This window comes from Egretta garzetta, unplaced genomic scaffold (assembly GCF_000687185.1).
Source record: "Egretta garzetta isolate BGI_Z169 unplaced genomic scaffold, ASM68718v1 scaffold17, whole genome shotgun sequence".
NCBI lineage: Eukaryota > Metazoa > Chordata > Aves > Pelecaniformes > Ardeidae > Egretta > Egretta garzetta.
The window spans coordinates 1273409-1286752 of NW_009260136.1; the positions used below are offsets into that span (position 1 = coordinate 1273409).

Sequence of the window (13344 nt, forward strand, 5' to 3'; positions counted from 1 at the left end):
GTGGCCAGCCCCCCAACCCCAACCCGTGTGCCCACCCCTGCCCCCGGGTCTGTAACCAAGCGGGCCTCATGGCGCGGCTGCCCGGGGCTAGGTGGGCATGCCCGCTGAGGCGGTGGGCAGGCCGGCCTCCCGCGGGGCTTCTTCTCCAGAATGACTTATCCCTGAGGGATCGAGAGGGAAGCCCTGCACAAGCGTAGGCTCTCCAGCGCTATCTGGGATTTTCAGGCACCTGGTGCCTTTGCTGGAGGGCACTTGCTGGTCACCAATTTTAGGCCAGCTCTTTCATAGATTGCTTTGCCAAAAACGCTGACTTTGTTTTACAAACCTATTTCCCACTAATTCCCTTCCTAGTGCTGAAGCTTGTTGTCTCTTTGGTCCAATGTAGCTCTCCAGGCTTGTGGGGTTGCTAAATTTATATCTCCCTTTTCTTCCTGTGCTCTTAACTTCCCAAAAGAGGGAGACGTATTTTTGACCTGGATACGTTCAATGATTTAGCTTACAAACTGCAAGGAACCAAGGAGGAGAGGTTGAAGGCAGGGAATGGGCAAGTGTGCAAGGTGACAGCTGTCCAAGCCCTGCATTATTAAGCTGTAACTGGAAAAGAGAAAGTGGTCATTCCAACCAAAAGATAGGTTACTCCTGCCTTTCTACATCAAGTAGTAATACATCTTCACAGAAAAAAGCCTGTCATGTTAACTTAAAATTACACCTTCATCAGTGGATTTGCTCAAGTAAACCTTTTTGTTTCCCTCACTTAGGCCACTCGTTCCTATCCTGGAAAAACTTCCTCAGTTGTGTTAGTGCAAAGCTGCAAAGTCAACTAGCTTTTTTTTTTTTTTTCCCCAGGTTATTTTATTTGTGTTAAGTTCTCCAGTGTGGCTCATCATGCAATACTTGAAGCAATTCTACCAGTCTTCGAACACAAACTGTTTCAGAGAGAAGGGAGACACTTACTCTGAGAGAAATATCCATTAAATTCTGTTCTTTATGTATGAGAGTAGATCCAGACCACTCCAACTCCGGTTCTTTTTTGTAAATGTAAGTTATTTGCACAGAAATGCCACTGTGATTTATTGAAAAACACATGATTCTTTATTCTGCTAGATACAAACATTCTTTATTTATTAGCAATCCTCCTTCCTTTGGTAGAACAGCACAGCAGCCAGCAGACTCTCCCTTCCCTGGTGGTTCAGTTCATAGAGTACACAAACATTTCCACAGATACTACTCCAGAACAAAATGGGCTGTTAATTTAAAATTCTTAATAGACATTACTGACACACTGCATTGGTGTTATTTTGTAATATTGCATGTCTTAATAGCCCCATGATTCAAAGCACTGGTCTAGTATAAATTTATTTGTTAAAGAATATTGAGGGGGCAGCTTACTGCAAGTGAACTTTATTCTGGATAGGGTGTCATCTTGCTTCCTACAGCTGACACAACACCAGAATAAACTTTTTCTTTTGTGCTCTGGCTAATGTAGCAAATACGCAGTCATTGGCCCAGTGTTTATTCTGTTCTGATTAATACACTTGGGTAAGCGTGGTCATCAAACAGTAGCCTGAGAAGCTGCAAGCTTGGATACTATTACATGGGAATAAGAGTAATTTTTTTCCCTGATTTATTTTAAAGCACAGCTTCAGCAGCTCTATTTAGAGGCAAACCCCAAGAGAGGAGAGATTAGTTTTTCTGCACTGCTTTCTAAAATGAAAAAAATATGGTGAAGCAATTTGCTTATGGTATTAAAGTCTGACCTTTATGTATCCCTTTGCTGCTTTTACCCGTTTTTGTTACCTGCTGCAGCAAACTGACACCTACTGTAATGTGCTAACACCATTCATTTTCAGCAAGGGGCAGATTCTGTCAGGTAACCAACAAATTATTAAAAAATGTGATTGTCTTCTGAGAAGAATGAGTTGCTGTAAATGCTGGCATAGCAGCTTTGCAGAAGTGAGCTGTTTTCTGATAGTTAAATGATAAAACATGGGGAGCTTCTTAAAAGTAAATTCATTGGAACAATTGGTAGTAGTAGTAGTGAAGACATACAAAATTCAGTGACTGAAAACCCAAGGAGAACTGAAAAATTGAAACATGTATGCTTCATAAAAAGTACCTATTTATGCTATTACAAATTTCTAGCAAGCTGTAGAAACAGTTTTTTGCCATCATATAAGAAATGAGAGGTAATGTAAAGTTTGGTTGTTTCAACCTAAATTTGTAAAGCTTCCTCACATGTCCCCGAAATGAAGCAGGGCAGAACTTAAATTACAGAACACAGACAATCCAATTTCTTGCTGCTGTGTAGCCTGTCTAAAGCAGGTTGTTCTATTTTTTTTGGCAAGACTTGCATACTTATGTGACAATAAAATGGTTGAAATTGCCTGATTTGTTCTTCCGTAATGTGCCTGACTGCGCTTTTCTCATGTGCAGGCAGGAGAGTAGTTTTGACAGGAATCTGAAGGTCAGAGGATGCTCAGAGTGGGAGTCATGTCCGTTCTTGCTGGGCTCACTGGAAAATGAGAACACAAGTGCAACTCCACCTAGCCCGATTGCTGGATAAGGAAAGCAGATCTAGATTTGGTTCGATATTAAGTATGATGTAATAATTAAAGTGACACATTCAAAGTATCTTAAATGGGAAGGTTTCCCATTCCAGTAGTGGAATTAACCAGTTGGTACTTTCATTATTTTCCTCTATTACTCTTTTATGGACCATGAAGCAGTTTTAAAATCATTAGCTATTTAGATTGATATGCATTGTAATTACAGGAAACGCTTACTAAAGACTGAGTGAAACCATCTATAAGAATACGGCAAATCTGGCTGTAGGGCACCCAGTACTGGGTCAGAAATGCCACTGCTGCATGACACAAGGTTCTGATCCAACCTAATTGTGTTTTCCTGGTTCGGATTTGCTTTTGACAAAAGGTTTTGTATCCGGTTACATGCCATCAGGTTACAGAATAGTTCTTATTTGCCCAAGCCGTACAAAGTCAGCATGAAAATGTACAGCCAGTAAAGAAAAAAAGCAGTGTATCTGCCTACTCCTGATTAAACCTCTACAGATGGAGGGTTTTGTCCTTCACAGATGAAGAACAATATTTATGGAACCCAAGTCCAAGGTCTCAGCCTCGTGTTACAAGATGCCTTGATCTCATTAGCCGCAGCTGATACAGCCCCTTTTTTTGCAAACTGTTCTGTGTGACAGATGCCTGCACCCACACGTTGGTGTCACTGCAGTTCTGCCTGAGTGCAGGATCTGTCTGTACAAAATAACTCCTACTACTACATTTTTGTTTTCTGTGGCGCCTACGGTTTGGGCAGTGTATGAAGTGCTGTGTAAGAAGTGTGGGGAAAGAAAAGAGAGCACCATTAAAGTATTTTCAGGAACAAAATGCTGATCTTAGTTGGCATTGTGTGTTTCCTGTATTCATTGTTTGCGGTGGATGGAAGGGAACTTTGTAATGGTAAGCAGATAATTCTGCAAGTATTTAGTGTTGATTTAAACGCAACTATTCAAGTGTTTACATTTTATCCATCTGCATAAACTTCCCTACAACTTAGCACTGCAGTTGTAATACAGTTTTCAAAGCTATGTGAACAGTAATTCTGGTATACTGTTTTTCTTTTAAACTTCCTAAGTGTCCTAGAACACAACTGCATTTGAAACTCAGTTTAGAAAAATACTTTTATATGTTGCTCTGCTCTTTAAAAGATTTATTTGACTCTGAAGGTACTTCAGTACATCTGGTTTCTCTTTGGCTTTCCCAGTCTTGGGTCTCCCAATTTCAGAACACATACACTGCCGCTGTCTGCCTTGTCCTAGGTATACAAAAGAAAAACATGTTTTTATTCTTCACAAGCTACTTTTTCCCCACAATCCCCTGAAGTTGGACATCCACTATAAACTTACATGTGTTTAATACCACGCAACAATGGACTTGCTTCATTCTCTTCTGCATAGCCTTTTTTTTTTTTTTTTAATTTCCCCCTCTCTCTTTTGGGGGGTTATTTGTTGCAGATCAGTTTTTTTGTGTCTACTTTCATGACAGTTCTGATACTGTTGCTATACGAGCATCCTCTGCTGCAGCTTTTGCAACTTGCAACATCTTTATGTGTTTGCCGTTTTGCAGATTTTTCAGACCAGCACCAGTTCTTTTCAAGATAATTTCTTCTCGTTGCTTACTGATTCTTTCTCTTATTGTATTATTTATCTAAAGGAGTTTTGGTGGCATAAGGTGTATGAAGACACTGCTGTTCTTTGTTTGGCAAAGGGCAAAAATAGGTTGATGGTAGAGTTTTACGGCTCTGGAAATCACAAATTTCTTTTTCCACAGGGGGAAAATATGGTAACCTACAGACTGTTCCTAACAGAAGGAGGAAAACTCTAACTAGTCACAAATGCTTCTCGTCAGAATGAAATTCCTAGAGCTACTGCCCAGGAAACTGGGGAAACTGGAAATGCTTTTTCAAATACCTTTTTGCCAAAAGCGATTCCCATATATGTGTCTGGCTACATCCACGTGTCTTTATAGCAAGAAGAAAAAAGTGAACAGTTATGAACAAGTTGACCAAGAAAAATACAAGAACTTGGTCTACTCTGTTACATCTTACAAAACCAGTGCCCAAACACCAGAGACAATATTTGAAGAAGACAATATGTTATATGGGCCACCGGATAAACACAGACCTTCAGTTAAAGCTGAATCAAAAACTCCCAAGAACTGGGTTCCTTTAATAAACCCCAACAAGAGAATTCCCCTTCTCAACAGTGATTCGAACCGCCCCATGAAAATCGCTTTACAAAAAACAAAAATGCCCAGTGTTACCCGTATTCTTCAACAGACTCTTTCTCCACAGCAAGCCTTTTATCTAGAAAGATGGAAGCAGAAAATGATACTGGAACTTGGAAAAGATGGTTTTGCGGAGTATACTAAAAGTAAGTCTAACCAGTGTGATTGCAAAGTAGAAGCAATAGTCTGGATAGCTGGCTGGGACGTGCTAGCATAGCTGCAGTATCTGGCCCTAGAAGTCAAGTGTTTTGGAAATCCATTAAGTTGTTTCCATTTCAAGAGGCGAGAGCATATTATGAGCATACCTGTTATCAATGAATCCAAGCTCTGGTATTTGTTCTAGGACCATTAAAATGGATTCAGAAGTGTGTGGGAAATGAGAATTAGACTGTAGACATTCTTTGCTCTATCCTACCTGCCTCTCCTTTATTTCTCTATTTGCTAGTATCTATTTGCAAAGAGATAGTTTCCAGATGATGTTATTGAGCCTGTTTGCAGATACAGAGCTACTTTGTAATGAGATGGAAATAAGTATTCTGAAATTGTATCATCTTGAGTGTTTAAAAACCTGTGGCTCTTGCTGTTTATGTTAAAGTTCTTCAGTAACTATTTAGTTTGTCCAGTATATATATAGCCTCCTCTGTGAAATTGCCATGCACTTTGAGGTTTTCATTTTGTAAGACCTACAAAGGTGACTTCCTCCAAGCTGTAGGACTGGAGTGTGTCTGGGAGGACCTGGGAGATAGTAGGTGGCCTCTTGTAGCAAGGTTGATAAATACCGAAGTGCTCCTTACATGAATTATTGTGCTTTTTAAAACTGAATGTCCTGTGGTTATGCTTTTTGAGTTACTAAGCACTTCAGTGAATAAGGTGGCATAACAAACCTTACATAACTATTTAAAATTTATCTTTCTTGGAATAATTTCCGAGATAAGCCCTTACTCCTAGAACTATGCCCACCCATTTCAGGAGATTAGTCCCATTCAAATGAACCAAGACAGCAGAAGAAGCAAATGCAAGAAAAGCAGCCTACAATAATATTTTTAATTTGTAGAAATTCACAAATGCCTTTGGATAAACAATAAATTAAAAATCGTATTTTGTTTCAGAGTAATTAGTGAGACCAAAAAAGTAAAGTAAGTATAGAGATACAAATTTCACTGTTGACAATTTATTTTTCTGTCTCATTCTCTTCTCCTCTCTACATCCTCAAGCTTTCAGTACAAAAACCAGGACTGGTTTAAGAGCTATGTTGTGTGATGTCTAGAATACAAGTCCATTAGGTATTATGAGTAGTGTCTAAAATATGGGGGGGGTTCACATTTTTCTTAGATCTCTTCCTCCAAGGAGAGCTCTTTCATGCAGCTTTGGAATCTATATTCCTGTCTGAAGAGGTGGAAACTAAGGAGCAGAGAGAAGATGTTGCTATTTCCGGCTACTTATCAAGCGCACAACATGTCTTAAAAGATATCAGCGAAGTGAAAGCTCTGGAAAGTGCGGTTCCGAAAAATTCAGTATCTGGGCCTGGTAGACTGCGTGGCTAAGTATCGGTGAGGTACTGGTTCTGTAAGAAACCTGTTAATGCCAGTGTTGTGTGGTGTTCCGTGGTGCGTGGGAGGCTGTGTCCCAAGCTGGAGCAGATGTGTTGGTGAGCTGTTGGGGGGGAAGCTGGACGTATCTCTAAGAGCGGCGAAATTGATGAACTCAGACAGAACCCAGTGACAGAAGCACTGTTGTTTCTTGTGGAGAGTTCCTCACTGGAGCAGGGTATAAGCGGGGCAGGGTTAAGTGCTTCTCAGCAGTTACCTGGAGCTGCAGCAGATGTTAGTACGTCTTGATTTTTAAGATCTGAACTACCAGTGTGGAAAAGACTTTCTTAGACATAATAATGAGCAACATGACATCAGGGTGAAACAGGCTGAGAGTGATACGACTTTCTTTGCTGTCCCATCACTTGTTTCTTACTATGACTAAACTTAAGTTTAAAACATTGTCCTATCTTGTTCTCTTATGCAGAGGCCAGTTGTGTGTGATTGACTGGAAGACTTCAGAGAAACCAAAGCCATATCTGAAGAATACTTTTGACAACCCCTTACAGGTTGCAGCATATATTGGAGCCATAAATCACGATGCCAATTACGACTTCCAGGTCAGTAGGCCTGCTACATGCCAAGGCAAGTAGCAGTGCCCAAGTTATTTTCATTTCTCCCCACCTACTGCCTTTAGCACCTGCTGTCCAGCGTGGAACTGTTGGTAGGATTTGTAACAAGGCAGCCCAGTTTTAGATCAGCTTAAGCTGACATCTTGTGAAGTAACTCCACTACTCTTGCTAATCCTGCTGCCTTTGCCTGTCAGCACTATATTTTCAGTGGTTTTAAGGAACTGCTCAGTGGGACCCAGGGATGCCGAGCATCTTAGGATGTCAGATGAACTCGAGTGACTCGCATCTGGGCAACCCCGAGTGCTTTCTTCTGTGTGGCTTTTGCTTGTGTTAAGAGTAGGAAGGGGGAGGAGAGGAAGCAAAGCCAAAGAGCGTGCAAACAGGGAAATGGGGTGGGAGGGCATTGCTTGCATCATGTGTTGCTATGTCTCACTAGCAAACAGGGGAATAAGTGATTTACTTAGAGTGTTTGGAAGCCGTACAGTGTTTCCTCAGAGGAAAGCAGTGTGTTGTCAATAACTTAATCAGAAGACAGTGGAATAATGTTTTTAAAGACTCCAAGTGCAATTCTAGCCAGGCCTGCTTGGCCTGAAGGATCATTGTTTCAATACAAAGCACTGAAGGGGAAAAATATAAAGCAGAAGAGAGCAGGGTAATTCACAGGTTCTTCAGAGGACTTTCTAGAATATTATAAAGATCAGTAAACAGAAGCACTTAACAGACATGGTCCTTACAGAGCAAAATATGTGCTGTAATTCTAGAATTCTGCTATTAGCTTCCTGTCCCCCACCACTTTCTCTTCACCCCAGTAGCTGTGTGGGGTTTGGATTAGAGCTGTTTGTCAAGTATGAAAGATGTCGGAACACAGCTAAGTAACCATTTCCATTCAGACTGATGATGGAGAATGGCATCAGTCTGGTTATATGACCTCAGGCAAAACCTCATCAGTCACTGGGAATTTTACCAGCATCTGAAAGGTTTAAATAGGCCCTATCATTCTGATACTCAGAGTTTGAGTCCTCTAGTTTTCACCAAGGTGAATCAGAGCTTTGAACTCTCAGCGTTTGAATGTTAGTCTCCAAGTGTTTTATGGTTAATTATTGCTCTTTGTGTTCCCCATTTCTTATTTAAGGTACTTATATGTTAAGGATGATGTTTTGCAGTGAGGTTTAATGTTCAGAACTGCTGATTGAAGTTGCATATTAACACTGAATTTCTGACAGCCTTCTTGTTTTACCTGTAGGTTAGCTGTGGACTCATTGTGGTTGCCTATAAGAATGGCTCCCCTGCGCATCCGCATTTCATGGATCCCGATCTGTGCTCGCAGTACTGGAATAAGTGGCTTTTGCGCCTTGAAGAGTACATGGACAGAAACTGACCCAAACTAAGCTATGCAGAGACAAGTGGCTTTGGAGCACAGAGCCAAAGCAAGAATCCTTTGTTGAAATATTTCATTTCAATACATATTCTTTTTTGAGTAACTTTGGCTAATTTCTTAATATCAGGGGTTCCCCCCCCCCCCAAAAAAAAAAAAAAAAAAAAAAAAAAAGAAAGAAATCCTGAAGTGGGGAATGTGTATTTCCTTACGTTGTAGGGGACTTAAGTGGAACTGGCAGGACAAAGCCGACTTAATTCATTGCTGTTTTTCCCCACAGAGTTTATACAACCTGAGGTTGATAGGAAGGTTTCTATTATCAAGTAAAACTGTTCAATCAAATTATCCTTCTTTTGTCATTTTTGAGAAGAAAACTGTTGCAGAACTGAGACTTTGAAAATTAAGTTGGTGAACTAAAGCAAAATGACATCTGCATTGTCTGAGCCGGGAGAAATGCAAACGATAAACAAATTAACATAGTAGACTGGGTTTCAGTCAGCTTAGTTCTTGCTCATCTCAAAGGTATCTATTAACAGGCTTGTTACGATTTGTGGTTTTTCTTACAGCAACAACTGGAAAAACTGCGCTAAGAATTATAACCAAAGTTCTCATAAGCACTTATTTAAAATACTGAGGCAAAGTGATCGTTTAGCAGAAGTGGCTTAGCAAAAGAGGAGCGGAATTGTAACCGATGCACTTAGAAATTTCCAGCAAGTGTTCTGAAAGGTAGGAAGTTTGACTGCTTCTAGTGGCTCCTCCTGCAGGTTTCTTAACAGGCTGCTCGGCCCACATGAAAGAACTGTAAACAGGCTTTGTACCTTAGGTTGTGAGGCTCTGTGCAGGCCAAATCTGCAACTCTCTTGAGCTCTCCTGACTGTGCTGTGGGTCTGAGCAGACAAGGAGCCCACCACCTCCCGTGCCAAGCTGCACCGTTTGCCAGTGCGAGGAAGTTTCTTTATAAGAGCAGGCTTGTGACTTTGAAGCCAGGCCTTCTGAGGAATGAAGAGCTGCTGATTGGGGTTTTTTGGGGCTGTGGGTGGCTGGGTTTTTTTAAAACAAGTTTGTGAATAAGTGTTCTAAAACAGAAGAGTTATTTTTGAAGCTTGTTTCTCTGTCTATAGACTTGATTTTATGAATAAGCCTTGATGATGTCAGGCAATATTGCTTTGTGTGTTGCACACCTGGCAAGCTTTTTTCCTCATTTTCTTTGTTTTCTCTGAATTGTACCGTATCAGTTTTCATAATAACACTGCAGATTACAAATAAAAATAGGACGAACCCATAAGCTTCAAGAAAAGCAGCCAGAACCATACCCAAAAAAAACCCCCAATGGGCAGGCTTGCTGCTGAAGAAACTTAAGCCTCTACAGTGCTTAATCTCTGCTCCTTCAGAGAACTGAGCAGTGGAAACCTGTGCAATGAAACTTAGTTATAGCGGTATTTGCTTATTCAAACCTGGTCTGGTGATGGTATGATTACTCTGTGCTTAATTAGATTTCTATCTAAAAAGGCAAACGTGGAGACTGAGAAACTGGGTTCAGAGATGACTAGCCACGACGGCGCTGCGTGAGTGCTCAGTTCTACCTGTTTTACAAGTATCTTCCCACATCACAGCATTTTAGCGGGTGGGTGGTTCAACGTCACTGAACATGGTCAATTTTCTGTGAAAGACGGCTCTGTGGATACGAAGAGGGTGGGCATAAGCCCTGGACGGAAGCAGAAGGTGATAATACCTGCTGAATTCCCTGTGTTGATTGGGATTGGATAAATCAAGAGAGCGTGAAACAGATGGGCAACATTTGGGTGGGATGTTTCTTTATCAGTGCATCCATCATACAGCCATCAGCTGTCTGAACCATGTCAGGTTTCAGCCCCATCCTGCCTCCTAGTAAATAAGGACGAGGCTGGAGCCTGGGCAGTGCGGGCACCTGTTGGCTTCACCTGTGTTCATTTGTTTAGCAAAAACCTCGCGTCCAAGGAAGGCTCCCAGCTTTGCTAGCGGTGTTAGTTGGTAAAGCTCTCTTTAAGTCTTGGATGAGTCTGTACCACCAGAGAGCCAGGAGAAGGCAGGCAGCCTTCAAAGACAGTAGCAGTGGAAGTTACTGGTGTCTGGCACTTCTGAAAGTCTGTCTGCCTCCAGCAGGCTCCTGTGTGAGCTCTGGAACGTTTCTGTAGAGGCACAAGCCAGCGCCAGTTTTGTCCTGTAACAGAACTGGCAGATGGCTGTTGCCAGTGATGTCATGCAAACTCAAACCCGCTTTGTGACCCGTTTAAACTAACTTGCCAGACTGTTAAATTGACATGCCCGAGGCATCTGCTACAGGGCGTATCTGTCCTCTGCAGCAAAACCAGCCAGACGATCAGGGCAGTGACGCCAGGTATAGCATTCAGCTTGTCAGAGCTTTGCTTTCCATCCAGAGCATTATTTTTTTTTCCGTGCAGTTACCTGCTGCTTTGCTCTGTTGCAGCAAACGCTTTCTTTGACTGAGCTCACATAGATGGACTGCCTTAATGTGTCTGTAGTTCTTTCAGCAGGGACATGCTTTGGCAATGATGTTGGAGGGAAATCAAAAGAAATGTTTGCTACAGGAGGGAGAAAAAAATACAGCTGCGTGCACACATATACACAGAATGTGTCTCCAGCTAGACGGGGAGGGTCTCAGCTGCTGCTCCACTGCTCCAGCGTAAGGGCTGAGATTTCAGCAGAGCTGAGCACACAAGCCCTTTGCAGTTAGGCGAGTGCTAGTCACTTGGCTCAGATGGACTCTGTTCAAGTCCTACCCAGGAGCCGACCTCCACAGCTCCATTTCATGACTGAGCCCTCCCTGAGCGGGCTGCAGGGGAGCGCTGCCAGCACAAGTGGCTGAACCAGCTGTAAACGCTTTTCTTAGCCCGGCAGTTTTGTCAATGCATTTGCAAGCACGGATGCTTCGCTCCGAGCGAGCAACCTTCCCTTTATACCATTCGGTTATAATGGCATGATCTTAGAAGAACTGGGGATCAGCACAAAGGCTTTGGCTCTTTTTGCAAAGTAAGGATCTTCTAATTTACCTCAGATGCTTTTTTCCCTGTGGACTTCCCATTTATTAAAGGATTCTGCAGACTTTCCCTTTACATAGGATGACAAGTTTGTTCTTTACACAGTAGCATCACTTTATTACCCTCGGTTCCAGGTCCCAAGCACCGACAGTTGTGCTGAATAAAGTATTAATATCATTAGAAACGCTTTAAAACCCCTAGAAGCTTTTCCCCACAAAAACCCAAGCAGAGGCCTGTACAAAACTGAGGCAAATGGGGAAGATTTTTACTGTTCTTGCAGGGACGCTCAGCATCTGTCATTTTCAGTAGTAATGACTACGAAGGCCCTGGCTACGACTGTATTTTAGGCGGGCTACTTTTTAGCTGTTGTTTCAACAAATACAGAATACAGCGTACCCTCCCCAACTGCACAGCTTTATTTTGAGCACAAAATGGATTTTTGGAATTTACAAATGAGATCCATTAATTGTTAAGCATTTAAATTGATGTAAAACCTTTTTAGTGTCTGTGTCCATTAAGTTGAGAGACAGATGAATAACATGCACTTGGACCAGAGTATTTGTGGTTGCTGAGGAAGTTGCCACCCCGCCCTGTCGCTCCTAGTACGGGCACCCAAGTGCCCAGTAAATTCTGCAGCAGCTTCTGAAGAGTCTTAAAGTGTCAGGCAGTTTCAGCAACATGAGTTACATGGGCATCCCTCTCCCTTTATTTTTTCTTAAATCCCTAAATTCACACTCAATAGTCCCTGCAGGCTACCCTCTTGGTTGTCCAGGGTCAACAAGAGCTAGAGCAGGAACAAGGGGAGTCCTAAATGCACAGAGTCATAGTACCAGTCCCTCATCCTTCCCTCGTAGCATCAGTCTCGCGGGGAGCCTTCTGAACTGACAGTGGTTACAGATGAGAGGCCAGATTCGCGCCTACGGTTTTGCATTGATCTCACGAGGCAGAGACGGGCTAAGTCTCCCTCTTGCTGCGTGGCACTGTCCTGTCATATTAGTGAACAGGCACTTGAGCATTAAAAAGAAAAAAAAAAAATCCCTTAATTAACACACACGCACACGCACCATAAAATACACACACAACTGCATTTCATCGTGACAGAAAAACACATATCTTCAAGTCATTAAAGTCTTTTCTTTGGGGTTTCGGGTTGGTATTGCTGTATGTTGAAAGGGCTTGGTAATAATCCCCAAAGTGAGCATGACAAGTCCAGGAACATCAGAGTTAAGGTTACACTTAAATCTAAATGTGATAAAATAAGTTCACAGCTTAAAGTACCTAAAACACGACCATAAGCCTGCCCTGGAGTAATGCCACTTGCCAGCAAAGAATGGTTGGGAGGAAAAAGTTTGGTATCCCTTAAAAAAGTTTCAGTTCACCTTGGATCACGCTTCCATAAATCGTTGGTTGGCTGCACAGGGGGCAGAGTTAAGGTTATTTGCACGTTTTATCTTATTTACTGCTGCAGTGTTCTCCTGTTCTTAAGACCATTTTAATTAATTTTGCATAGAACGATGTACGAGTAGCTGCTCTTACATGGCACTTTTCACCCAAACCTCTCAGAAGTAATTCGTTCGGGAGGTAACGGTTATTATCTATACAAAATACACGGGGGAAAGGTGAGCTTATTTGTCAGTGGCCGCTCGGACGTGTGGTAGAGCTGAAAGAGAAGACAGGTTGCCTGGGTGTCGGTTCAGTAAATACTCCGTCCCAGAGGTGATGGCCTCTTCCAGGCTTTCCTTTTTTTTGGTTTTTTTTTTTTTTTTTTGGCCAGATAGAAAAGTCTGATGTTTGCGTCGTAGATGGGAATATGTCTTTCAAGTTGAGGTTCTACCAACATCAAGAGAGTCCCGTTAACAAAAGCATCCCTTTCATTTCAGGGAATTATTTAAAAATTGTTTTTAAAAAAATAATATATATATATATAGTCCTACATGTAAACTTCATTCCTTTAGACCACTGTAATCCACCGTG

The 13344-nt window shown here is 42.0% G+C and overlaps 1 protein-coding gene across 1 annotated transcript; it reads left to right on the forward strand.

The window, feature by feature from the left end:
• Positions 1-850: 850 nt before the first annotated feature.
• MGME1 (mitochondrial genome maintenance exonuclease 1) lies at positions 851-8475 on the forward strand. The gene is given in 6 exon segments (XM_009641628.2): positions 851-1038; positions 4341-4942; positions 6129-6297; positions 6299-6346; positions 6813-6945; positions 8201-8475. Coding segments are annotated over 5 exon segments (1023 nt in total). The 5' UTR covers positions 851-1038; positions 4341-4404; the 3' UTR covers positions 8336-8475.
• Positions 8476-13344: the final 4869 nt, after the last annotated feature.